This window comes from Typopeltis vanoorti, chromosome 15 (genome assembly GCF_054136105.1).
Source record: "Typopeltis vanoorti isolate ZY-2024b chromosome 15, IOZ_Tvanoo_1.0, whole genome shotgun sequence".
Classification (NCBI taxonomy): Eukaryota; Metazoa; Arthropoda; class Arachnida; order Uropygi; family Thelyphonidae; genus Typopeltis; species Typopeltis vanoorti.
In genome coordinates, this window is record NC_143563.1 from 47,944,893 (window position 1) to 47,970,169 (window position 25,277).

Sequence of the window (25,277 nt, forward strand, 5' to 3'; positions counted from 1 at the left end):
TTGAGCATTTCTTTTGGTTCTTTTTTTGTACAGAGTTGAGTTTGATAAGGTTTAGATTTATAGAGGTATTTGAAGGTAAAAGGACTGGAAAATAGAGGTTCTTTGTTTATGTGGGCATTTAGCTGATCAAGACCTATTTCCTTCCTGATAGTGTCATCATATTGTAAAGTTGATGATCTGTGAAGTCTGCATTTTTGATTCCAATGTTCATAAGTTTTTAAGGAGATACGATCGCTTTGGTAGCTTCTGATATTATTTATGAATTTTATGGTGGCAAATTTTTGTCTGTCCTTCAGCAGGTCAAGCCCACGTTCCTGTTGGGCTCTGATGTTGTTAGTGGATGAGACTGCTCCACTGATAATCTTTGATGCTTTTGCTTGTATTTTGTCTAATTTTTTCTTTACCGATGAGGCCAAAGGTGACCATACAGGTGCTGCATATTCCATTATTGGCCTTATTAGTATACTGTAAGTAGTTTTGAGGATATTTGGCTTTGCACCCCAATTTGTTCCATAAAGCCTTTTCAATACATTTAATTTTTTTAGAGCTCTGTTTCAAGTGATAGCAATGTGTTGTGCAAAACGTAATTCCTGATCAAGCGTAATACCAAGATATTTTGGATTTGTGACTTTTTCAATTAGTTTGTTGTTGATCATGACTTTGGGATTGTAGGAATGTGTATTTTTCCTGTCTCTACTAAAAGTGCTTAATTTTGTTTTGTCTGGGTTGATTTTGAGTTTAAGTTCATCTGACCATTTTTCTAATCCTCTCATGGATTTGTTTAGAATCTCCTCTGATCCTTTGATTTTAGCACTAGTGTGCCAGATGGCTATATCATCTGCATAGTAAGTGACTTTTGTGTCTTCTGTAAGGTAGGAATGAATGTATTGACATATAGAAGGAATAGTAAGGGACTGAGTATACTGAGCCCTGGGGAACACCAGCCCATGTTCTCCACTCTCTTGATATTGCTGCATTGATTCTGACTTTGATCTTTCTTCCTCTAATGAAGTCAGCAATCCAGATCAAAGCATTTCCTCTAATTCCAATATCATGTACTGTTTGTATTAATTTTTTGATCCAAACACGATCGAAAGCAGCAGTCATATCAAGGAAAATGGTAGTTGTCTTTTTTGTTGGTTTTCCTGAAATGAGTGTATTATTGTTTGGCAGAAGTGGAATAATTGATCTGTTGTCGAATGATGGGCTCTATAGGCAGTTTGGTAGTAGTTGATTTTCTTATTTTTTGTCAACCAGTGCATAAGCCTGGAGTGTATGAATCTTGCAGCAAAATTTTACAGAGTATGCTAGTTAATGCGATAGGTCTATAGCTTTGACATTCTGCAGCATTTCTATCAGGTTTCAGAATGTGTACAATAACTGATTTTTTCCATTCTTTTGAAAGTTTGCCTGTTTGCCAAGAGGTATTGAGAATGTCCAGTAGTTGTTCTTTGGCATTTTTGCCAAGGTGTTTGACCATGTGACCAAAGATAAGATCAATACAAGGGGATTTATTAGTTGCAGTTTTCATGCTTTATGAATTTAGTTCACTTAGTGTAAATTCTTCGGAGAAGATGTCATTAGTTTGGTATGTTCTTGCTTGTTTTAGTATTTTACTTGTGAGTTTATTGAGGGTCTTGTCTCTCTGTTATACTGAAGTTTGGAGTTGTTTGAATATGTTTGTGCCAGTGTGTTTGCAATTTCTTGATCTGTAATAGCTTGTTTCCAAGCATTTATGATGAAGTTTGTTTTCTGTTGGTTCTCTTTTTTGATATTGTCATCTAGGATTCTAATAATGTTCCAGTGTTGGCTGTCTTTTCTTGGATCCAGGTTACTGCAAAGCTCTGCCCATTTCTCTTGTTTGCACTTCCAAATTTCCTGCTCTATTTTGTGTGTTATGTCCATTAATTTCTTTCTGTATTCAGCAGTTTTATTAATTCTGAATTGCTTGTTGATATTGTCTGTTTCTGTAATTATTGAATCAATATTGTGATCTTTCCAGTATGGTATCCAGGTATTTTTCCATTTGCCTCTTGGTATTGTTGCTTTGACAGCTTTACTGATGTGTGAAGTAAGGATTTGTAATTTTCTGTCAAGGTTTCCAGAGACAGGTTCATCTTGACAGAGGCTCTCCAAGATATGAGCACACCTTGTCCAGTAGGCTTTTCTGAAGTTCCATGTCCTTTTGATTAGCAGTTCTTGATCAATCTTAAAGTTTAGTGTTGTTATTATGGGTCTGTGGTCACTGATGGCATTTCCCAAAATTTTCCATTGTGCACTTGATGCAATGCTATAATTAATAGCTGTGGTGTCAATAGCAGATTCAGTTCACGTAGTTTCAGAAAGATAGGTGTTCTGTCCATTGTTGATTGTTGTGAGTTCCAAATCTGTAAGACCTTCTAATTGTTGACCTTTATGGTCTAGATCGGAGGAGCCCCACGTTGGGCTTTTTGCATTTAGGTCACCAAGTATAATGGTTCTATCACTTGGAGATTGGCTTAGCTTTTCAATGGTGTCTGTATGAATATTTGTATTATGAGGGTGATAGACGTTTGTGATTGAAATAGAATGGTTTGGTAGGTGTATTTCAACAGAAAACTTAGGTACTGTCTAATTAGATTTAAATCTAATTAGACAGTACCTAAGTTTTTATAAGAATAATGAAAATTTGTTTAGAATAATTGTATAATAAGTAATTAACCAATTTATACAAAGAGAAATTAACCAATACAAAATATTCAAGTAATTACCGAACTTCGTTGTTCTTATTTCATGTGTACATATAAGTTTGTGTGTGTGTGTGTCATCATCAAATTCCTGCCATGTATGTACCCTGAAGGGGTTTACAGGATATGATAATACTACATGAAAAATTTACATCATTACCAACTTCCTATCTACAATTTTCCTCCAAATCAGTCTGTTACTTGTCAAGACTCCAACATTATCAGACCTTATATTTCTATCGCCTAAAGCACTTTGTACCGTATCAATCCACCTATATCTTGGTCTTCCTCTGGGTCATTTTCCTGCCAACCTGCTAGAGAACACTTGTTTTGCTAATCTTTCTAACCATAGCACCTGATATTAATTCAGGTAACGCATTCCTGGATGCTGACAATGTCAAGTTCTTTCCTAATAATAATCTCATTTTTTCATATGATGTTGCCATTGATGCCATCTGTTCACGCCTCTAATATTTGTCAGGACTCTCATATCTGTCTCTAGTCTTTGGTGAAGTGTTTTACTTCTGACCCAGCACTCAGATCCACAAGCTAAAACTGGTTTGAACACTGTCTTGTATACAGCTAATTTAGTGTTCCGACTAATTTCTCTCTTATTCCATATGAATTTATTCAAATGACTGCCTACCATACCAGCTTTATTGATTCTGTTGTCTATTTCCACATTTAATTTAACATCTTCACTGAAAATTGTGTCTAAGTAGCTGAAATGTTTTACTTGTTCCACAGGTTCTCCGTTCATAAAGCAGTTGACATTTTCAACGATTCTGCCTATTTTCATTGTCTTTGTCTTTTTATTGCTGAACTTCATACCATATCTATTACAACAGTTATTCAATTTAGTCAGGGAATCTTGCAGACTTGTAGCGGATTTATTTAGAAGTATAACATCATCCACATAAAGCAAAGAGCTTACATTAACATCTCCATTTTGATATCATGTTTAATACAACTTTCCTTCATAATGTGATCCATATAGATAATGAATAACAGAGGGGATAATGTACATCCTTGTCTCACACCAGATTTAACATTAAACCATTTTCCTGTACTTCCTTCAATTCTAACTGCTGACTTACAACTCAAATAAAGACTGAGTGTTGCTTGATATAATGCCTCATTGACACCATACAACTGTAGCATATTGAATAGCTTCTCCCTTGGCACCTTGTCATATGCCTTTTCCAGATCCACAAAACTTAAATAAAGTGAAGATCTGATCCTGACAGCCTCTATTTGGTCTGAATCCAGCTTGTTCTTCACCAAGCTTTTCTTCTCAACCGTTTCTCAAGTATACTAGCATAAATCTTACCAGGAACACTCAGTAGGGAAATACCTCTGTAATTCTCACATTCAGTTTTATTTCCCTTTTTATATATGGTTACTATGAGAGCTTTACTCCAATCATCAGGAATTCGTCCCTCTGTCCAGGCCTTCTGAATTATGCAGTGCAGCCACTGTAAGACGTTTATACCACCATACTTCAGCATTTCTGGTTGAATATCATCTACTCCTGTTCCTTTCCACATTTCAAGACTTTGATGGCTTTTTCTCCTTCAAGTATGGATATGTATTCCTGACTGTATGCCGGTTGAGTGTTTTTTTTGCAATTGTGCTATCACTGCTTGTTTCATTTAGCAATTTTTCGAACAAGTTATTTCATACTTCAAGGATCTCTTTTTCTCCTGTTTTCATGTCACCTTTATCATCTCTAACTCCTTTTACAGCACTCTTTCCTCCAATTCTAAGCTTCTTCAACAACCTCCAGAATATTTTGCCACCTTCTTGATACTTATTTTCTATATTCTTGCCAAAGTCCTCCCATGACTTTTGTTTAGCTAGTTTTACACAGTGTTTAGCTTTCTTACATTTGTCTCTGTATTCTCTATTAGCACAAGTGGACTTATTTGACAAAAACTTTTGATATGCTTTCTTCTTTTCCTTCACTTCTTGTGTCCACTATGGAGTTCTGATTTTTCTATCCTTGCAGACAACCCCACCACATGCCTCTCTGTCTGAATCAATCAGGGTTTTCTTCAAGGCTTGCCACTGAATACCCAAGGTTTTGTTCCTGTTCTCAAACTTTTTCATTTTTTCTTCAATAATCTTTGTGTATTTAAGTCTACAGTTCATATCTGAGAGCTGCTCAACTTTTATTCACTTTAAAAACTTTTTACATGTTCTTCTTTTCAATATGAAATTCAATTTTATCCTGCTCAAGACTAAATAGTGATCACTTCCAATTTCAAATCCTCTGTACACTCTGGTGTCCTGCACCAGAGAGAAAACATCACTATCAACAATAACATAGTCAATGAGACTTTTCTTATTCCTTGTCTCTTCTCTCCATGTGAATTTCTGCACATTTTTATGTTGGAACATGGTGTTAGTAATAACCAGTCCATGTCCTAAGCAGAAATCCAACAGATATTTGCCATTATTATTAGCTTTGCTCTTTTCTCCAAAATTTCCCAAAATATTTTTGTATATCTGACAATCATTTCCTACTCTGCTATTTAAATCCCCAACAAGGACCAACTTTTTCTTTTTCATTTTGTCAGTTGTTTTCTCTAAAACCTCAAAAAATTCCTCCACTTCTACCTTAGTAGAACCTTCTGTTGGACCATAGGCACAAATAAGTCTCATTGTCCAGTTCTCCATTCTGATATTTGCCCACATCACTTTACTTGAGACTGCCTGCCATTCAAGAAGATTAGCCTCTTAATTAGTGTTGAATACTATGGCTACTCCTTCTTTTCCTTGATTGTCATTGCTTGAATATAACATTTTGTATTTATTGCTCAGAAAGATCTCACCAGTTTTGGTCTTTTTTTGTTTCAGTCACCCCTATTATGTCGATCTGGTACTTATCTAATTCCTCAGCTAGCTCCATTTCTTTGCCATTCAGGTTTCTTATGTTGATAGTACCAATCTTTAACTCTGGTGGTGTGGAGTTGGGATGTGTTTTCAGATTTGTTTCAGTAGTTGACTTTTTGCTGTTCGTCCTGGTTCCCTGGCAAAAACAACAGGGGCCTTGTTTAACCGAGCGACTCTCCAGCTGGTATGAAATTTTGTCATGTTGTACCATCATTTTGTATTTTGGTTTAAGCCAATAAGAATACAATTTGGTCAGCTAAATCCCAAATTGCCAGCCCATCCTCGTTCGTTCAGTATGTAGATACCCAGCAGGTTGCACCACGAGAAGGTGAGGATTGAACATTAGTTTAGAAGCCCTAGTTGGTTCTCTGCATTCCTCTAAAGGCTATATGGAGGTCTCCTCTCAGTTATACAGCTTTGACCCTTAAGCACCCCTTTATTATTCTCTAAATATATTGTCAATATTTCTGTGTACTGTTTATGGTGTCTAATTGTTATACTTCTTGTAACCTGGGTGAGCTCATGCCCTTGGGTTATACATAGGATGTCATTGTTTTACAGTTTTATCATTTTGGAAAAAAATTAAATGAATGAGATGCAATGTAATTACTCAATAATAATAAAAATTTAAATCGGGGGAGGGGGGGAGGAATTAAAGGATCTACAAAATTAGATCATATAAAAAATAAAAACATTAGCTAGGTAAATTTCTTTAGCAACTTAAAAAAAAATCAAGGAATATAGATAGAAATGAAAAGAACATCTATGTGGGATGGAGAGATTGATATTCGCTACCAAAATAAGTGAATAAATACAGACCGAAGAGAAAAAGAGAGAGGCAGCAAGAACAGACCTGTGAAGCTAGAACAAACAAATGCCTAATCCTTGATGACAAGATAAACTATTATGAAATGAACTGAAAGGATGAATATTAAAAATTAAATTATTAGTAGTATTTATAATTAATTTATACAAGAATTGAAGTTTTAATATTTCTCAGTAAAATGAGCTTCCATAGAAAGAATCAGTAGAGTACGAAGCTTGAATGTCTTTGTGATTCATAACTGGTTAACAAGATAATGCATTTTATGTTTTAATTGGTACAATTTGGCAGTCCATTTGGAAGGACTGAATTCCAACTTTTATCTGAAGATTTCACTGTACATAATTTGAAAATCATTTCTGATGCTCCATAGAATATGAGAAAGTATTTTTGAAAATATTAAAAAAAATAATAAAATTCAATGAAAAATATGCAAAATTGACTTAAATCTCACATTGTTCAGTTTTTCAAAAATTGAATAAAGTTGAGGTTTCAAGTTAAGAATTGCTTGAAAATTCAGAAAGGCCAAATTAAGCATTAAAAAAAAAATAACACACACACACAAAAGCACTCAGAACAGTCCGTGATCATTTCTATTATCGCGGACTGTTTTGCTGTTTTGCATCTTCTGATGCAAAACAGCAGAATTGGATTAAAATTAAGAGATTTGGCATGAAACACATAAATGAAGAAATGTCCCTGAAAGTAAAATTGCCTGTGGCACTTTCAAGTTAACCTTTTGCACAAGTGCATGTTATTTTGTTAATGTTATTTACTGAACTGTTTTCATCATGAGCATCTGTAGCTCAGTCAAAATTCTCCATGTCTCATACAGATGTGGAGAGTTTTGTCTTTCAGAAACTGAGTTTTTCTTCATCTCTCAAAACAAGCAAAGCCCCCCCCCCTCCCCATGAACACACTTATCTGCAGATGTAGAATACTGTTGGACAAAAGAAAGCAACAAGAAATTGCCTTTTTCTATAATAATTCCCTAGTAAAGTAACACTGCTACCCTATCATCCATTATGTGAGGCAAAACATGCATACCTAATCCCATGATTATCAGTCATGGAAAACGTCCCTACCCACATTTAAAACAAAACCCTATTATTTGATATTTTTCATGAGAAAATTTTCTACAGTAATTTTTTTTTTCTAGTGATTAATTTAAACATTTCCAAAACAAATCAACATAATGGATAATTATGTTGCTTTATATGGCAATTAAATTTATATCATGTAGCATTTTTTTTCCTCACTGGAAAGGAGAATGAATTATATTTGAGAAGAAATTATATCCTTGTTACTTATGAAGTTATTCTTCATGTATAGTAGCCTAGTCACAAAGATATTTCACATGAAAAACTTGTTTGCCCACCCTTGGTAAAATAAGGATGAAAATAAGAGTATACTTTTAAGTATAATTTATTTAGAGTAAATTAAGTATTAGATATTATTAACAAGTTTAGAAAAGATAAAGATGTAGAGTCTTCATTCTGCTTATTATTTTCCTTTTTTTTTTTTTTTATCAATAATTATTATTCCTGCATATTGTCTTCCTAATTATATCATCATTCTGCACCTGTATCTGCACCTTACAGCTGTTTTTCAATGTATGATTTTCTTAAAATTATAACTACATTTTAAGAAAATCTTAAGTATTATTCACTTGTATGAATTGTTTTCATTATGTTCTGTGGTTCATTTTTTTTCATTTACCAGGCTTCATGTGTATGCGTTCAAACTTTCTGTGACATCTTTGAAAAGCATCCCACCCCTTAGGCATATACAAATACATTGTGTCACTGTTTACACAACATATTCTATATATTATTTTATAAATTAATATTTTTTTTTGGTTGCATGTCTTCTTCCATTCCTGGTTTAGTTAGTAATTATGTAACTATTTTTGTCTGACTGGCCAAGATATGTCAATGTATGCTTATACATATAAGATGGACAGAAAAACACATTACAAAAAAAATGCACCTAAAATGAAGTCCAGCCCAAACCCCTGGACCTAGAAACATGAAATTCGGGGAATATATTCCTTCCATGATGTAAGCACCTACTAAGAAGGGATTTTTAGAAATTCGACCCCTGTGGGAATATGAAAAGGAGTAAAATGTTTGTTCATGGATTTCTCAATATCTCTTAGATATTTACAAAGGTTAGCCATACAAATGCTTAACAACATAATTCAGGATTTTGCCCTAATCAACCCCTAAAGGACAAATCTAGATTCATGGGTAAATTATAGAATCCTTCATATCTCCTATGTTTGTTGAGTTATAACATTCTTTTTTGGCATATAGGTGTCTTTTTAAAATTTTTAGAAACTGTTTTAATGGTTTTTAAAATTTTACCCCTAAAGGGGTAAAAGTAAAAAAGTGGTAGTTTTTATTTGAAAGAGGATGTTTCTCCAGTGGTCCCCCTAACAGTTTTTTGTATTCTTATCTATATCTTTATATAAAAATGAAACAACAAAGCTCAAAAACTTAAAAAAAAAAATAAAAATAAAAAATAAAATGGACTTGAAAAAAAAATAGAAGGGACAAAATGCACTAAAAAGTGAAAAATAATCCTTTCTTAATATGAATTTAAATTTTTTGGAGTTGGCACCAAATTTAACACAAACAAATTAACTCCAAACAAAGTATAGTTCACAAGCTATACGTACATATACTAACAGAAAAGTGTGTATGTGTATTGGAAGTTACGTATCATTACTTCATACATTCAGTAATAAGAAATACGTTTATTCTCAATGAAAGTACACGTACCTTATTTTGTGTAGTTACACCTGTATCTGCTGGATGGCGAGTAGATGTAGCAGCGTGTTAGCGGCATAGGTGACAGAGCTCTCACAAGAGAAGTTGTGACTTATGATAATAAGTATGAGTGGCTGAGGGGCTAAATCCGTGAATGCATATGAGTATTCTGTGAATAATTATTTGTTCTTAGGACTACTTTGTGTTTCAGTTATTTTTCAAAACTTCTGAATCAGTTCTTTTCAGAACTTTTAGTAATATTTGACAACAATTAAATAGGTTATCGTGTAATTGAAAATTTATGTAATTAGTTTGCATCAAATTTGGTGCCGACTCCAAAGTTTAAATTCATATATTTAAGAAAGGGTTATTGTGTAGCTCAGTGGAAGTGGTGCTTGCATCCTCTGTGCTTGGTCGCTTGAAGTCAGATTTAAGTTCGAGTCTAGTTGCCGACTGGAGGAACTTTTTTTCTAAGCCTTTCTTCGACCAATTCCCGAGTTAGTCGATCTCTGGCATGGACAAGCTGGTTTTTTATCCCGTAAACTCAAAAAAACAACCGTAGTATCCACATTATTTCAGACAGTAACATTTTTGGTACCTAACCCTAACATATCTTGTTAGGGTTAGGTACCAAGAGATGGCAGCACTTGTTTGCCAGCCTCTTCATCAGTGGCTGCTATTATTAGTGATAGACATGGGCCAGCTATCTCTGATTGGCTACTGGTGGAGATTGAACTGCCCATTCAGTCTCCAAAAACTAGATAGGGTATAAAGGCCTCGCTTACTCCCTATAAGGGAATAAAAGGCATTAGCTGATTTATTTATTATTTATAGGGTTATTTTTCACTTTTTAGTGCATTTTGTTCTTTTTTTTTTTTTAAGTCAGTATGGCAATTGTGTTTTTAAATGGTAATGGAGAGATGATGCCTCATGCTATTGTCCCCATCACAGGAGATGCAGCCTGCTTGTTCTGGTCCCTCTCCTATATCATGTATGATACTTAGCTAATGGTTAGGGATGTGTGTGAGTTAATCGCAAGTCTCGATATGAGCAAAGCAATCCTGGAAGATGAGTAGAAGGGTGAGCACTTCCATTGGAAGGTCAAGGCTCACTCAGACATGGCATATGAGGCAGGCAGACAGACAGACAGACAGCACCGTAGCTGTGGGTACTATGAGCCACAGGTGCCAGTACTGTAATGTCCTCAAGTGGAATTAGGAGGCTCCCAGCATCTGCTGCAGCACTGGCAGGTGTAGCTCTCACCCTTTGAATTTCTGCCCAAGCCTCTCTACAGCCTGGTAATGGACAGCCACCTCGAGCACTTCCACTTCATGGACTATGTTTGGAAGTACAATGGCTGCTTCAACATGACATCATTCAGAGCCAAGTAGGTTCTACAAGACGGCTTTATACCGTCCTCCAAAGTTCAGGGACAGGTGTATCACTTGGTGGGAAGTTTGCAGCCAGCACCTCAACAGGAAGTCCGATTTATTTTGTGGGCAAGAATGAAAGGGAAGTGTGCTTGAAGTGCAGCAAGTTTCCTGATGTCAACAGTTACATAAAGGACCTGAAGACCACCCTGGACAAGGTATCCCCAACCTGCAAGAAATTCGAAGTCATCATTCATGCAGATAGAAAGCCTGTTGGAAATGCTCTTGGAGGTCACTTCAATGCACCAATAGCAAATGAGGTAGCTCTGGTAATTGTTGGTACTTGCATGTCCACATCTTGCTATGGCTAGAGCAGTGCATCTTCCCTGACCCTGAGCAAGACCCTCTCCTCCACAACATCATCAAAGACTTTAACCACAATTTACCCTACATGAAAGGAGGCAGCTGCAGCAAGAGGTACCCCCGGCCAATTCTCAAGGACACTCACACAGGAGATGATGGATACTGCAGTATTGAAGGTCTCCAGCTGATGGTGACGTTACCATAGAAATCAGTGGGATAGAGTTGGACAACCACTGGGTGCCCTACAACTTGTCCTATCACATATTTTTGATGCTCACATCAATGTGGAGTTATGCAACTCTGTCAAGTCAATCAAGCACATTTGCAAGTATGTGAACAAGGACAGTGACCAGGCAGCTTTTGCCCTGGAGAATGAGAGGGATGAGGTGAAGTTGTATGAGAATGGGCAGTGCATCAGCAGCTTTGGAAGTTGAGGATCTTGGCATTTTCCATTCATGAGAAGTACCCACTGTCTTCCATCTTCCTGTTCACCTCGAGAATGATCAGCATATGTACTTTACCTCCAACAACTTGGCCCAGAAGCTCAGCAACCCTCCTCAGACAACACTCTTGGCTTTCTTCGAGCTATGCAAAACTGATGATTTTGCAAAAACCCTCCTGTACACTGAGGTCCCTTCTTACTTTGTGTTGAAGAATAACAAGTTCACGAGAAGGAAGCAGGTAAAGGATGTTGATGGCTGGCCAGGATTGAAAGACTATGTTCTGGGAAGAGTGTACACTATCCACACAAACAACACCAAGTGTTATCATTTCGGCCTGCTGCTGCTGCATGAGTTTTGAGGCCCAACATCCTTTTCAGAGCTGAAGACTGAATGGTAGTCCTCCATCCCACATTCCAGTCTACATGCACGGCATTAGGTTTGCTGGTGGATGAGAAGCATTGTGACACTACCTTGGAGGAAGCTGCCCTGTGTGATTCTCCCTTCAAACTGCAGGAGCTCTTCACAGTGATGTTGGTGTTCTGTCAACTCTCCGATTGTCTGAGTCTTTGGGAGAAGTACAAAGACAGTCTTTCAGAGGACATCATGTGGCAGGTGGGGAGAGAGAGAGAGAGTTGCAAGGCAGTGCATGATGAATAAGGTGTACAACAGATGCCTGGTGCTGATTGAGGATGCAATGTTGGCTTTGGGAGGACGGCCTGCTGTTAGCCGATAAGGTCTGGAGGAATCTTGGGGAATAGGGACTATCTGAGGAAGACTAGCTACAACACAAATGCCTTGACACAAGAACTCTCAAATAACGAGAGTTCACTGATGGATGAGCAGCTCACTTTCTATTGGCAGGTCTACTTAGCAGCATTGAATCAGGTGCTAGGCAGGTCTTTTTCCTGGATGCTCCTCCTGATGGTACTGGGAAGACCTCCCTCATCAACTTGCTCCTGGCGAAAGTAAGGAGTGACTGTGGTATCGCCTTGGCTGTCGCATCCTCTGGATCACTGCTGTTGTTGGAGGTGAGGCAAAATGGCCCTCAACCTCATCCATGCAGAAGCACCCATGTGCAGCATCTCAAAACAAAGCAACACGGCCCAAATGATTCAGGACTGCAGCTCATTATTTTAGATTAGAAGACTGTGGTGCCCAAGGGGATTTTTGAGGAACCAAGCATAACCTTCAAAGATGTCAGGGACATTGATGGAGTGATGAGGGAATCACCGTGCTGCTGGCTGGAGACTCCCAGCAGACTCTGCCAGTAGTGCCAAGAGGGAACTCGAGCCAACGAGGTTTAGGTGTGCATCAAGGTGTTGTATCTATGGCCCCTCATCTGGAAACTCTCTTAGGAAAAACATGAGGATCCACTTGAGAGGTGATGTCTCTGCTGGGCATTTCTCTGAACTCCTACTCAAAATAGGGAGAGTATCCTGAGTTCCCTGTGTGGTGGCCAGGGAATAAGAATAGCCCCACTGTAGCCCATGCATGTCGAACAAGGTGACTAAAATAGGTACCCAGTGCTTGAGGTTATAGCTGGGTCACCCTGTCTCCGGGGGTCATAAATACAGAGGCCTGGTCCTCCAGGTTTAGGGTTGGCTGTGAGAATGACAACCCCACCCTGAAAAAAAAAAAAAAAAAAACTTGTTACGAAATCTAAAGAAATAACTGCTGGATGGAATAAATGGCGACAAAATGGCAAATGTCTTAAGGATATGAGATTGGATTATGGAACGTGCTTTCTCTTTACCGATCTGGAGTTTCAAAAATGCTGCTGGAGCAATTGGATAAATACGGGATACTTGTTACTGCTATACAAGAAATGAGATGGACAGGAGAGGGATTATGATTAAAAAAACATTATTTTTTATAGCTGCCAAAAGGAAGATCACATCTTTGTAAAGATTTCATTGTAAATAAGAGGATAGAACATCTTATAATGGACTTGAAAGCAAACTCACCTTGAATGTGTAGTCTACGAATTAAAGGTTCATGCTCCAACTGAAGAAAAGAATGTGCTGAAAAAGAGTTGTTTTATGATGAATTAGATAAGATCTATGGGGAATGTACAAAGAGGATGTAAAAATTATTATAGGTGATTTAAATGCCAAGATAGGCAAAGAGGATACACACAGGTCAACCATTCGGAAATATAATTTACATAATGAGACTAATGATAATGGGACTTGCTTGATCAACTTTGCTTCTTCAAGAAATATGGTTATTGGTAGTACAATGTTAAATCAAAAAGTTATTCATAAAATGACCTGGAAGTTTCCTGATGGAGACACCTTAAACAAATTGATCATCTTTTAATAGATGCAAGACACCTCTCCAATTTGATGGATGTTAGAACCTACAGAGGAGCAAATATTGATTCTGATCACTATTTGATTATATCAAAGATTAGGAGCAGAATATCTAATGCAAGGAAGATATATGGGTCCCATGCCAGAAAGTTTAATCAGGAAAGATTGAAGGAATTAGGAGTTAAAGCCAAATATGGTGAGGGAATCAGTGAAAACCTGTCTGGTCTAACCATTGGTGAGAGTGTTAATGAGGCTTGGAATGTTCTTAAGGATGTCATAGTGACAACAGCAGATACTGTATTGGGAAAAGTCAGTAGAGTTAAATATAACCATTGGTTTGATGCAGAATGTGAACATGTGGCTGTATTAAAAAATGAGGCATATAAACAAATGCAGCAAAAGAACTACACTCGTAAAGCTGTGGAGGAATATCGTTTGGCTAGAAAAGAAGAAAAAAGAGTGCATAAAAATAGAAAGAAGAAATACTATGAGGATGAACTTAAGGAATTGGAACATCTCAGAAGTATCAATGAAAGCAGATCTTTCTATCAAAAGTGAAATAGTAGTCGGAAAGATTTCCAGCCTTGAACAACGTTATGTAGGGATAAGGAGGGTATAATTTTGAGTGGGAATGAAATGATACTAGGAAAATACGCAGAGCAGTGAATTATTGAATCCAAATATCTGGTCAATTAGATCATATGGAAGAGAGCCAAGATCAAGAAGCAGTTGGACCAGTACCGACTGATGCAAAAGTGGAGGCAGCTATTAAAAAACTTAAGAACGGTAAGGTCCCAGGAATGAATAGGATACAAGCAGAATTTATTAAAAGTGCAGGTTTAGATACTTCAAGCAGCTGTGTCAACTTATCAACAAAATCTGGATTAATGAAACAATTCCGACGAATGGAATCTGAGTATCATATGCCCCATCCATAAGAAAGGTGATGTAATAATATGTTCTTTAAAAAAAAAAATTTTTTTTTAAATCAGCTAACACCTTTTTTTGTTCCCATATAGGGAGTAGACGAGGCCGTTTTTTTGCCCTATCTAACTTTTGGAGACTGAGTAGGTAATTCAATCTCCACTGGTAGCCAATCAGAGATAGCTGGCCCAAGGCTATCACTAATTAATCAGCATGCAGTGAAGAAGGCTAATAAGTGCCGCCATCTGGTGGTCCCTAATCCTAACACAATATTTTTAATGTCTGAAAATAGTGTGGGTTCGACGGCCAATTTTCTTGAGTTTGCGGGTCGAAAAACCCGCTAGCCCATGCCAGAGATCGACTTACTCTGGAACTGGTCGAGAAAAGACTTAGAAAAAGTTCCTCTAGTCGGTGACTAGATTCGAACGCCTTTCGTCGTGTGGTCAAGCGCTGTAGAGTGCAAACGCCACTTCTACTGAGCTACACAGGATATGTTCTTACTATAGAGAAATTAATTTAGTATATACAACTTATAAAATTTTCCTCTAACATTCTGTTTAAGAGACTTTATCCCTATGTAGAGAATGTTATTGGCAATTCTCAGTGTGGATTCTGTTAAAGAAGATCTACAAATTATTAAATTTTTAATATACACCAATTACTTGAAAAATATAATGAATTTGGAACTGAAACACACCACCTTTTCATAGATTTTAGAGCTGCATATGATAGCATAGATAGATCTAATGTTCATTGGCTGTGCTCTGGGAGAGTTGGCGTTCATACCATCAGAATACCCCTTTGAGTTCAAGAGGCTGCAGTTTCCCTCCCTCAAGGTCTGCTTTGCTATGACCATTAAGAAATTCCAGGGGCAGTTGCTGAAGGTGGCAAGGATTGGCTTGAGGGAGGACTGCTTCTCACATGGACAGTTCTATGTATCCTGCTTCTGAGGGAAGAACCACCAATGTGATCTACAAAGAGGTCCTTAAGTAGAGAAAAAAAGGTTGTAGCTATTTTTTATGTTATTTTTTTCACTACAATATTCTCTTTTTTATTTCTTCATCAAATGTTATATTTCGAATTTCACTTCATTTTTCTGCATCAGCACACTTCGTTTATTCAAACTATATATACTTTTTCTTTATTAGTTTTCATTTACTTTTGCGAAGCATGGGTACTATGCTATTATATCACAAAACTAATTCAAAAAACAAAAAAATGTTATATACCCAAAAGTATTATAATTTTGATTGTTTTTAAATAACAAACATCTATAAATTTCAAATTCTATGCACAAATGTCTAAAAATAGAATGTGAGATATTAACTCTCTCATGCATGAATTTTTTTATATTTATTTATAAAAAATTATAATGGCATGATACGGTACCATTTAATCTTACAGTATTACCATGAATTCATTAATTTTGCTAAATTTATTTTAGCAAAATAAATGAAATATAGGAAATTTATTCAGGAAAATGAATACAGGAAAATTTATTAAATTTTCCTGTATATATAAAAAATGATGTCCTCATATGAGGACATCATGCACTAACACCAACAGACTACAGACATATTTCTATGGAAATGACTTAGACTGAGGAATTTATTTTCATTGAAAGACATTACGAGTATGGCAGAAAAGATTATAAACAATTTATATTTTGCTGAAACACTGCATGAATGATCAAAATTTGGATTACTTAGTACATACAAAAAAGTAGAACAATTACAATTTGCAGTAGAGCTATGTAAATCAAGAACAGTCTTATTCTCTTTGCCTCATTTTGTATGGAAAGACTGAAAACATTCTGGACAGATTGGAACCTCACATCTACCACAGATGTATCTTGTTTTACTCTTGTAGTGTACATCTCTGCAATGATTGGCATTAGCACCTGTTGTCATCTTTGGGAAGTGTCCCCCACCTTCTAAACGTTTCTCATGTGGCACAGAGTGAGTTTTGCGTTTCTTTAGTGCTGGTGGTGTCTAACTTGAAGGGCGTCCTCATTTCTTTGTACTTAGCTGAGCTAAACCTTGATATATCAAAGCAGTTGCCACTCTTGATTTGAATTCCAACAAATCCAGTTTTTCTTTTTCTTCCCATTTCCAAATGATCCGTGCATTATAAACAAGTACGTTCAACATATGGTAAAAAATTCTCATATACCATTGTTTGTTCCTGGTATCATTTCGATACAAAGCCACATGAGAGTCCATCAGGTCCACTCCACCCATATGTTTGTTATAAACAGCTGTGCTGCAAGGTAGGGGAATTTTAACATACTTTTTTTCTTTCCAGCTGAACCTCTGACAGGCTCCTTTCCCAAGTAGCTAGATACCACATGTACTATTGAGTTATCAACCCATCTAATGACAGTACTGCCATCAGAGGATGTGGTAACTGACATATTTCCTTGTCCCATCTTCTGCAAATCCTTTTCATTTTTCAGTTTCTTGTCAGTACCTTGAAGTCAATTTCTTCTGCATGTGTCCACAAAATAAATATCATCTTCCTTTAGTTTCTTAATTAGAGGGATGCTCTCGTGAAGAAGTTGTCTGTGTATATATACCTTGAAGTTCTTACCAGCAAGATCATGATAAAGCCTAAGTACTACATTTTCACTTGCACTGAATGAGTGAGTCTGAATTTTGTCTTTCAGGATCTGCACCTACATAAAGATCAAAACAATATACATAGCTTAAAATGTCCTCACCTGCATTTTGAAACCCAATTTTTTTGGTTACTTAGGTAAGTATTGTTTGAGTTGTAAACATCCCATGAAAAGAATCGTCATCTTATCTACACTCTGAAATTCTGGGCTGACAGCAGCATGGAATGTCTTTATTGTTGGTAGGTATTGTGTCTGAATCAAAAAATTCAAATATTGCCTTATGTCCTCCCATCTGTTTACTGACATAGCATCAGCTATAACGTCCATGTTCAGAAGACCAATACTGCTTACACTTGGGTATTTTATGTATATCATGACAAGTACAATTCCAAGGTAAATTTTGAGTTCAATCACAGTAAGTGCTAAATTATCTTTGCGTTTACAGCATGCATACAGATTAGTTTGTTTCACAATTTCATCCATCAATTCATCTGGAAACAGCTGTGAAAAATAATCTATAGGGCTCTCTCTGTGAATATTTACTTGTTTTCCTCTAAACTGTGGTTCAGTACCAGCAAAGGGATTATCTTCCTCACTAAACCACACTGGTCTCTGCAATGGCATATGACCAGCAACAGCTGTATTTTGCACACTAGCTGGACTTTGAATGTTGTGAGTCTGACGAACAGGGGACGGACACTGAACATCTGTCTTCACTTGAACTGTCACTCTCTGTAGGATCACTTTGTTGCTGCTGGTATGTAGGATCATCATCAGAATCACTCAGTTCCAAACCATCTTCAGATTCGTCTAACAGTTTCTCAATCTCCTCTTCAGCAAGTCTCTTGTGGTAATAGGCCTTTTTTATGCCTGATGGCTTTTGGTTATTCATCTGTAAAAGAGATGATAATGCTAATTAACACACTTACTATTCATTTATGTTTGCAAAAATAAAATTATAAAAATATTGTACAAGAACTTTCTAACCTCAAACTATTTGCCGCATAGATTATCTTACAAACATATTGTCCTCATTGAGGACAGGTTGTTTTCAAGTTCGTTTTATGAATATAAACATTAACAAATTAAATAGTAATAAACATGAACAAATTAAATATTCACACTTCATCTACAAGGTATAACAATATATAAAACCATACTAACCTTTCCAGAAGACTCATAAAATCACCAAATTCAAATCAACAAAACAGTAGCTTTTCACTTCCTCCTTGATACACCATGCACTGCAGAGAGATTGGTATTCCTGTAACTCTGTTGAAACTCCTGCCATCTGGTGTGATTTCTAAGAACACTTTGGTCTCCCCAGATGAGGACTACATGCATACAGTGGCACTAAATTATGAATGAATAATTATTATGAGGGAAAATATGTGTCCTCATATCCCTTATGCATGAGAGGATTAAAGGGGATTTCAACCTGAACATGAATGTGGTGTTGGTCATGTCATTCGATGGAACCATGACTTTTAATAATTACGGGGTGTTGCCTGACATGGGGGGGGGGGGATAGTTGTGCTAAATTTAAATTGTTCATTGCAATCAAAGGAAAGTTTATTGGACCCAAAATGGATTTATAGTAGTTAAATACTATAGCCAAGCATGGGTATCAAGCTAGTTTGAAATATCTTTTGCTACGGTGAATGGTCATTATGCAACTATAACTTAAAATGTGTGTGTGTGTGTATATATATATATATATATATATATATATATTTTTTTTTTTTTTTTTTTTTTTTTCTTCAAATTATAACTACATTTTAAGAGAATCTCTACTTAGGTACTATTCATTTGTGTAGAGTTTTTCTCATTATTTTATATTGTTCATTTATTCGTTTTTACTAGGTTTCATGCTTAGATGACATATGTGGAATGATTCCCTTCCATAATCCTGAGGTGCCTAACCAGTTCTATAGATTGTGGACTTCCCTTTTCCTACATGCAGGGTGAGTTAATCTAGAAGCATTATTATCTAAAACTAAGTAAATTCTTAAAATCCTCTTTGTATTTCACAAATCTGTTGACTGAATTCTTTTAAAACATTCTTTCAAAAATTTACCACAGCTGCCTTAGTTGACATATGAGGCATACTAACTTCACCCATTTAAATGTTGGTTTACATCAACATATCATAGACATTAGGTTTGTTATCCATGGCTACTATATATGCACAGCAACTGTAGACAACATTGAACAGTAATACCCTTGTTAATAAGTGACTATTAAATTATTTAAGGAATTTACAATGTATACTGGAATATTAATTAAAAGAAACTTTAATAAATACTTCCTATATTTCGAGAACGTCACATTGCCATCTTCATAGGAACATACAAATATGACATGTGCACGCAGGCACTACAAAAAGCAAATGAGGCAGAAGATAAGAAACTATTGTTGTTCCTAAAGTCCTAATGGTGCCCCCACCCCCCCAGCAGGTTATATTGGGTTGTCTTGGCCATTGGGCTGATGTTCTCATGATGTAAGTCTCCCAAATTTTGGGCAGTCTCATGCATTCAAATTTGTTGAGGTTTGGAATGTTTTTTTTAGAGCTGAGGCAGATTCTATGAATAATCTTTTGTACTCAAGCTTGCTGCAGTGTATTACTTTGGCTTTCTTCTAATATTCTGTGGCAGGTATCCAGAGCATGGTCTGCAAGACCAGAGTGGCTGTACTGGTGAAACCGGATGTAATCTTTGTGTTCTGAAATTTCACCAGTACAGCCACTCTGGTCTTGCAGACCATGCTCTGGATACCCGCCACAGAATACGTTGAAAGAAAGCCAAAGTAATATGCCGCAGCAAGTTTAAGTACAAAAGATTATTCATAGAATCTGCCTCACCTCTAAAAAACATTCCAAACCTCAACAAATTTGGGTGCATGAGACTGCCCCAAGTTTGGGAGACTTACATCATGAGAACATCAGCCCAACGGCCAAGACAACTTAATATAGCCCACTAGGAGGCACCATTAAGACTTTAGGAACAACAATAGTTTCTTATCTTCTGCCTCATTTGCTCTTTGTAGTGCCTGCATGCACGTGTCATATTTGTATGTTCCCATGAAGATGGCAATGTGACGTTGCCATCTTCATGGCAACGTATTTATTTATTAAACGTATTTATTTATTAGGAAGTATTTATTAAAGTTTCTTTTAATTAATATTCCAGTATACGTTGTGAATTCCTTAAATATAATAATCATGTGTTGCCAATATATAATCCTTTCTACAAGAACCCTTGTTAATACCCAGGATACATTCCTAGAACATGGAGTGCAAACTGAAACAGTGCTAAATGGTGTCATTATATTTTATTAAGTGAAAATACAAATACAGCAATGAACTTTTATTGAGCAATTTTTTTATGAAAGTTACTAATTATACTATATTTTAGATGAGGGACCAGACTTGGTTTCCACAAACCTTGAGAAATTCAGTCTTCAGGGGTTACTTTTCAATTCTTTGGTTGTATTACTGAAGTAGTATTGGCAGTTGCAAAAGCCATTATCTTGTGTGTATTTTTGCCAAATAATGTAAATAGTAGCTGATTGTGTAAATGTATTCTACACAACTGCACTAAATGATTGTTAGCGATGATGCATTAATGGCTGCTCTTAGGAATCACTGAGCATGAATGCTCTAATGATGCATTACTAAATGGGGCAGCATTAGTGGAGTATTACGGTAGTGTTTTTTTGTATTCATGCACCATTACAATTGTTTTGATATTCTGGGTCCCATGTGTTAATGTCTTGAGAAGCCAAAGTTAATAACTCACAGGACCTTTTGAGTTATTAAGATTTACTGGTTAATTTGATAACATGGACTAAGTAGCTCTCTGCATATTGGAATTTGTGCACTAAAGGCCACAGATGTGGACTGATCTGAATTATTGGAAAAGCAATTAGTTATCTTAATTTGGATGGAGAATTGTGGGTCTTGAACCCAGTGAATAGAGTGTACTACAAGAGTTATTTCATTCTACAGAGTTTCACAGTAGTGAAGCTTGTGTTGCAAGGCCTGGGAATGGTGACATTTGTGACATGGAAATAAGAAAATGGTGATCATTGTGTCATTTTTATTATGATAATATAGATTTATGTGGAATTACAAGTCTGGTGATTATGGAAATCTCAGGAGGCAGTTTGATGTTATAGCATTGAATGAAGAGTTGGATGAAAGGAGATCAGTGCTTCTTGAGCACTAGACAAGAACTCTTTATCAGCATATTTCTATGCATTCCATATGTCAAATAAGGTAAGTGTGAAATGGATGAATGAAGCAATTAACATGCAGTCTGTAAGAAGGCACTAATAAAGACAGCATAAGATGTGTGGCCAGGAAGGTGGCTTGCTTTGCAGTGATAGAATAGTGTAGCATGAGCAGCAGTTAGCAATTGAGACCAGGAGTCATATTGATATGGGGTCTGTAGAAGAATGAATTATTATGGGAGGATGATCTTGGCATCATAGAAACCTAATGACAGCTAAAAATACCATCCCATAGAAAGAAATCCATCAGAGAAATTATAGAGAAAGATAAATCTTTTTAAATTATCGACAAGAGATAATAAGAGATTGTATTGACAGCGGATAATTCCAGAAGATGCTAAGATTTTGATGTTAGGTTTAAAAATTTTATGAAATGACAAAAAAAAGTTGCACCTTTGGAAGGAAACAAACATAAAATGCAGTAATGAGGGTTAAAAAGGATTAGCTGAACTGGACAAGAACTGGGCAAAAAGAAAGTTTATTGAAAGGTAGAGACAGTAGCAATTTAACCGCGCGGTTAGCCTAGTGGCTTTGCACTTCGCAACCATATGCCTGGGGAAGGAGTGTCCCAGGTTTGATTCCCGTTGTAGACGTGAAGAATTTGAGGATCTTCCTCAGGCATAGCCAAGTTAGCCGGTCTTGGGCGCGGTCAGTAGGGTTTTTTCCGCCAGTTTATCTGGCGTTTTTCATCCCGCAAGCAGGCAAACCGGCCCCGTGAACATACGCCTCTACAGTCAAAAAAATGTACCCCCCCAGCGGCAGACCAGGCGACGGGTCGGTTGGGAGTAGTGCTAACAAGAAGTCGCATCTAAGTAACACGCGGACCCTGCATAGGAAGCAGGAATAACGCGTAGAAGAAGAGACAGTACAATTTGTTAGAATTTGACCAAGTACATATCATACTACTTCAACTCATTCACCACTCTCTAAGCAAAAGTCTTGCAGCCTTGCTAACTGTAATACACAATTTGCTCAATTTTTTTCTTAGGTATTGAAACAATTTTTCTGCATCAATCCATTTTCTTTTTAAGTTGTGTATTATGAGTAAAGCCAGTTAAAGTGGTCAACTGTTGAAAGAAAATTTGTCTAAAATTTTGCCAAAGTTAATTCGTCCCCCTCCCCCCAAAGCACTCACAAAAATCACTCCTCATAGCATTATCAATTTCCAGAGATGTGATCCCTTGTTCCCATTTCCACTCTTGTTAATGTTAATCCGTCCTTCATTCATAACTTTGTTCAGTGAGAATTTGGAAGTGCAAAATCAGGGGAACAAGAGATTTTATGGCAGATGCAATCAAGCATGTGTCTGACCACCCCTGAGATGAATGAGAGTGAATGCATGAATGCCTATGAAGAAATAGCCATCCCTAGGATAAATGAGTGTGAGTGCAAGAAAGATCATGAACAGCTAGGTGCAGTTTTCCATGTTTCAAATCTGAACAGGCTGGTAATGACATCTGAATGGTTTTGGATAGATGTTTGAAGAAAGTGTTGTTTAGTGAAAGTACAAAACCAGAGAAACTAGAGAAGGGGGGGGGGAGAAAATGCAATTAATCATGCCTGGCCACCCTGGGGTGAATGAGAGTGATTGCATGAATGACTGTGACCAGCTGGATGCAATTTCCTACATTTCAAATCTGAATGGGCTAACAATGACATCTGAATAGAAGTTAAGGAGGATCGTAAACTGGAGGGAGATGATTCATTTGAGTCAGTTTGGCCAATAAGACAAAATATATTATTGGTTGCTGCTATGGACCAGGGGGTTTGGAGGAAGATGTGAATGCCAGATTAGTACAAAGAATGCAGATTAAGCAATTATCATGGGGGAATTCAGCTATGGGAATATAGATTGGAAGGAGGAAAGGTCACATGGCAAAATAAAAATGGCATTTATACAGTTACTAAAGTATAATTACCTGAAACAGCACATGATGGAGAGCCAGGGGTTTGAGAGTATTGGATCTGGTAATAGCATCAGAAGATCTCTCTCTATAACTACAGTAGCAACTCTCCCTCCGAATGAGCAAATGGACCCTGTAGTTTTGTTCTGGGAGGTTACTCAACATGTAGAATTCTCATTCAAGAAAGAGTTTGTGTGGAACTAAAAAAGCTGAAGATTATGATAAACTTAGGTGGCAGCTTAGAGCAGTGGCATGGCAGAGGAAACTACAAGGAATGAATGTCAGTAGTGCATGGGAAGCAGCAGCAATTGTTTGAGAGAGAGAGAGGCAGTATCAGACTTGCATACCTATGGTCAGGAGGATAAACCGAATAGGGATTGAGTAGCAATACAAAGCAGTAGCTGCAAAAAAAAAAAAGAAAAAAAAGCATTGCAGAAGGAATATAAACAAAAAGGTGATTAGCATGCTTATGAGCAATACAAAGCACAGACAAAAAAGGGTAACTACAGTATGTGGTTAAATTAATCTAAACACATTTTAAAGAAAATTTTCAATTTTGCAAGAAAATAAGTACAAAAAAATTAAACTCCAACTTTACCTAATAATTTATGTGTGTTCCTAATAAGTTCATTAATTTGCTCATGTACTCTACCAACATAGAACACATTTCTGCATTTCTGAACTTATTTCTGCATCTCGAAATCATACTTTTTTAATGGATTGTATTAAGTTATCCTTTGTATCACAATTTGTCCAAGTCTCTTTTTCACTGTGGCCCAGTGAAATTTTCTATTCAGTTAATGTCAGGAGAGTTACTTGGCCACTGAAGCAATTGGGCGCTGTGATTTTTGAGGAACTCTTTCACTTTTTTTTGAAGTGTGGCATGGAGCGAGATTTGTGTTTCTAGATCTGTGGGACTACTCTTTTCTTCAATATTTTTATATATTGGTCACTTTTTATCATAACGTCAATAGGTACAAGTGATCCTGGACCATCATGTGTAAAACAATCCCAGAACATATTTTTAGTTGAATATTCAGGAGCTTGTTGAAAGTGGGCAGGAGAAGTCTTCTCGGCTGCTGATTTGTGAACATAGGGTATACGCTCTCCTTGGACAAAGAAATGGCACTCATCTGAGAATATCTTCTTTCACTTCCCAAGTCCAATCTTTGTACACTGGAGCCTCTTTTTCTGCATAGTTTTCATGAAAAGTTATTTCAAAAGTTAATGTCAGAAACATTAATCCCACTAGCTGCCAAGTCTCTGTTTAAGTCTACAGCAGACAATCTTGGATTCATTTTACTTTTTCCTAACTAGTAAATGATCTTGAATAAGCATTGTTTTCTTTATTTTCCATATTTTTTTTTCTGTCAAGAGAAAAGATACTTGGCTCCTTAAACCTCTTTAGAATCACATTAAGAATACCCAAACCAACAACACACTCATTGGCTATTTGTCTTTGAGTCGTGGGTGTGTGCTGAGAAAGAGTACATATATTTGATTGCTTTCTTAGAGATGTAGCCAGTTTAGAGCTACACAAAATGAATAACTACAAATGTCAACTTATTTACACTATTAATAAACATCATAGAGAGAGGTAAAACAGTTAAAACACACAGCACTTAACCAAAATTATTGTGAACTGAAACAAAAACCAAACCCAAACCAAAAAACTTGACAAAAATATAGCTTGTTCAGAATAATTTGTTTGTTATTGTAGTGTGGCTTGGAAGGCTAAATGAGATTATGAGAGAAAATTATCTAAGTAAGCCAGAGTAAATCCAGAAGAGTTTTTTTTGCTGCATAGCAAGTAAGAGAAAGAATAATTATGGAAGGATA

General features: G+C 36.5%; 1 protein-coding gene across 1 annotated transcript in view; it reads left to right on the top strand.

Annotated features, from left to right (window-relative positions):
* rho-5 (rhomboid-5) overlaps window positions 1–25,277 on the top strand; it is a 464,881-nt gene that overhangs the window by 382,609 nt on the left and 56,995 nt on the right. Inside the window, exon 15 of the mRNA XM_090404834.1 lies at window positions 19,108–19,208. Within this exon, the coding sequence (XP_090260960.1) occupies window positions 19,108–19,208 (101 nt within the window). The remainder of the gene's footprint in view (window positions 1–19,107; window positions 19,209–25,277) is intronic.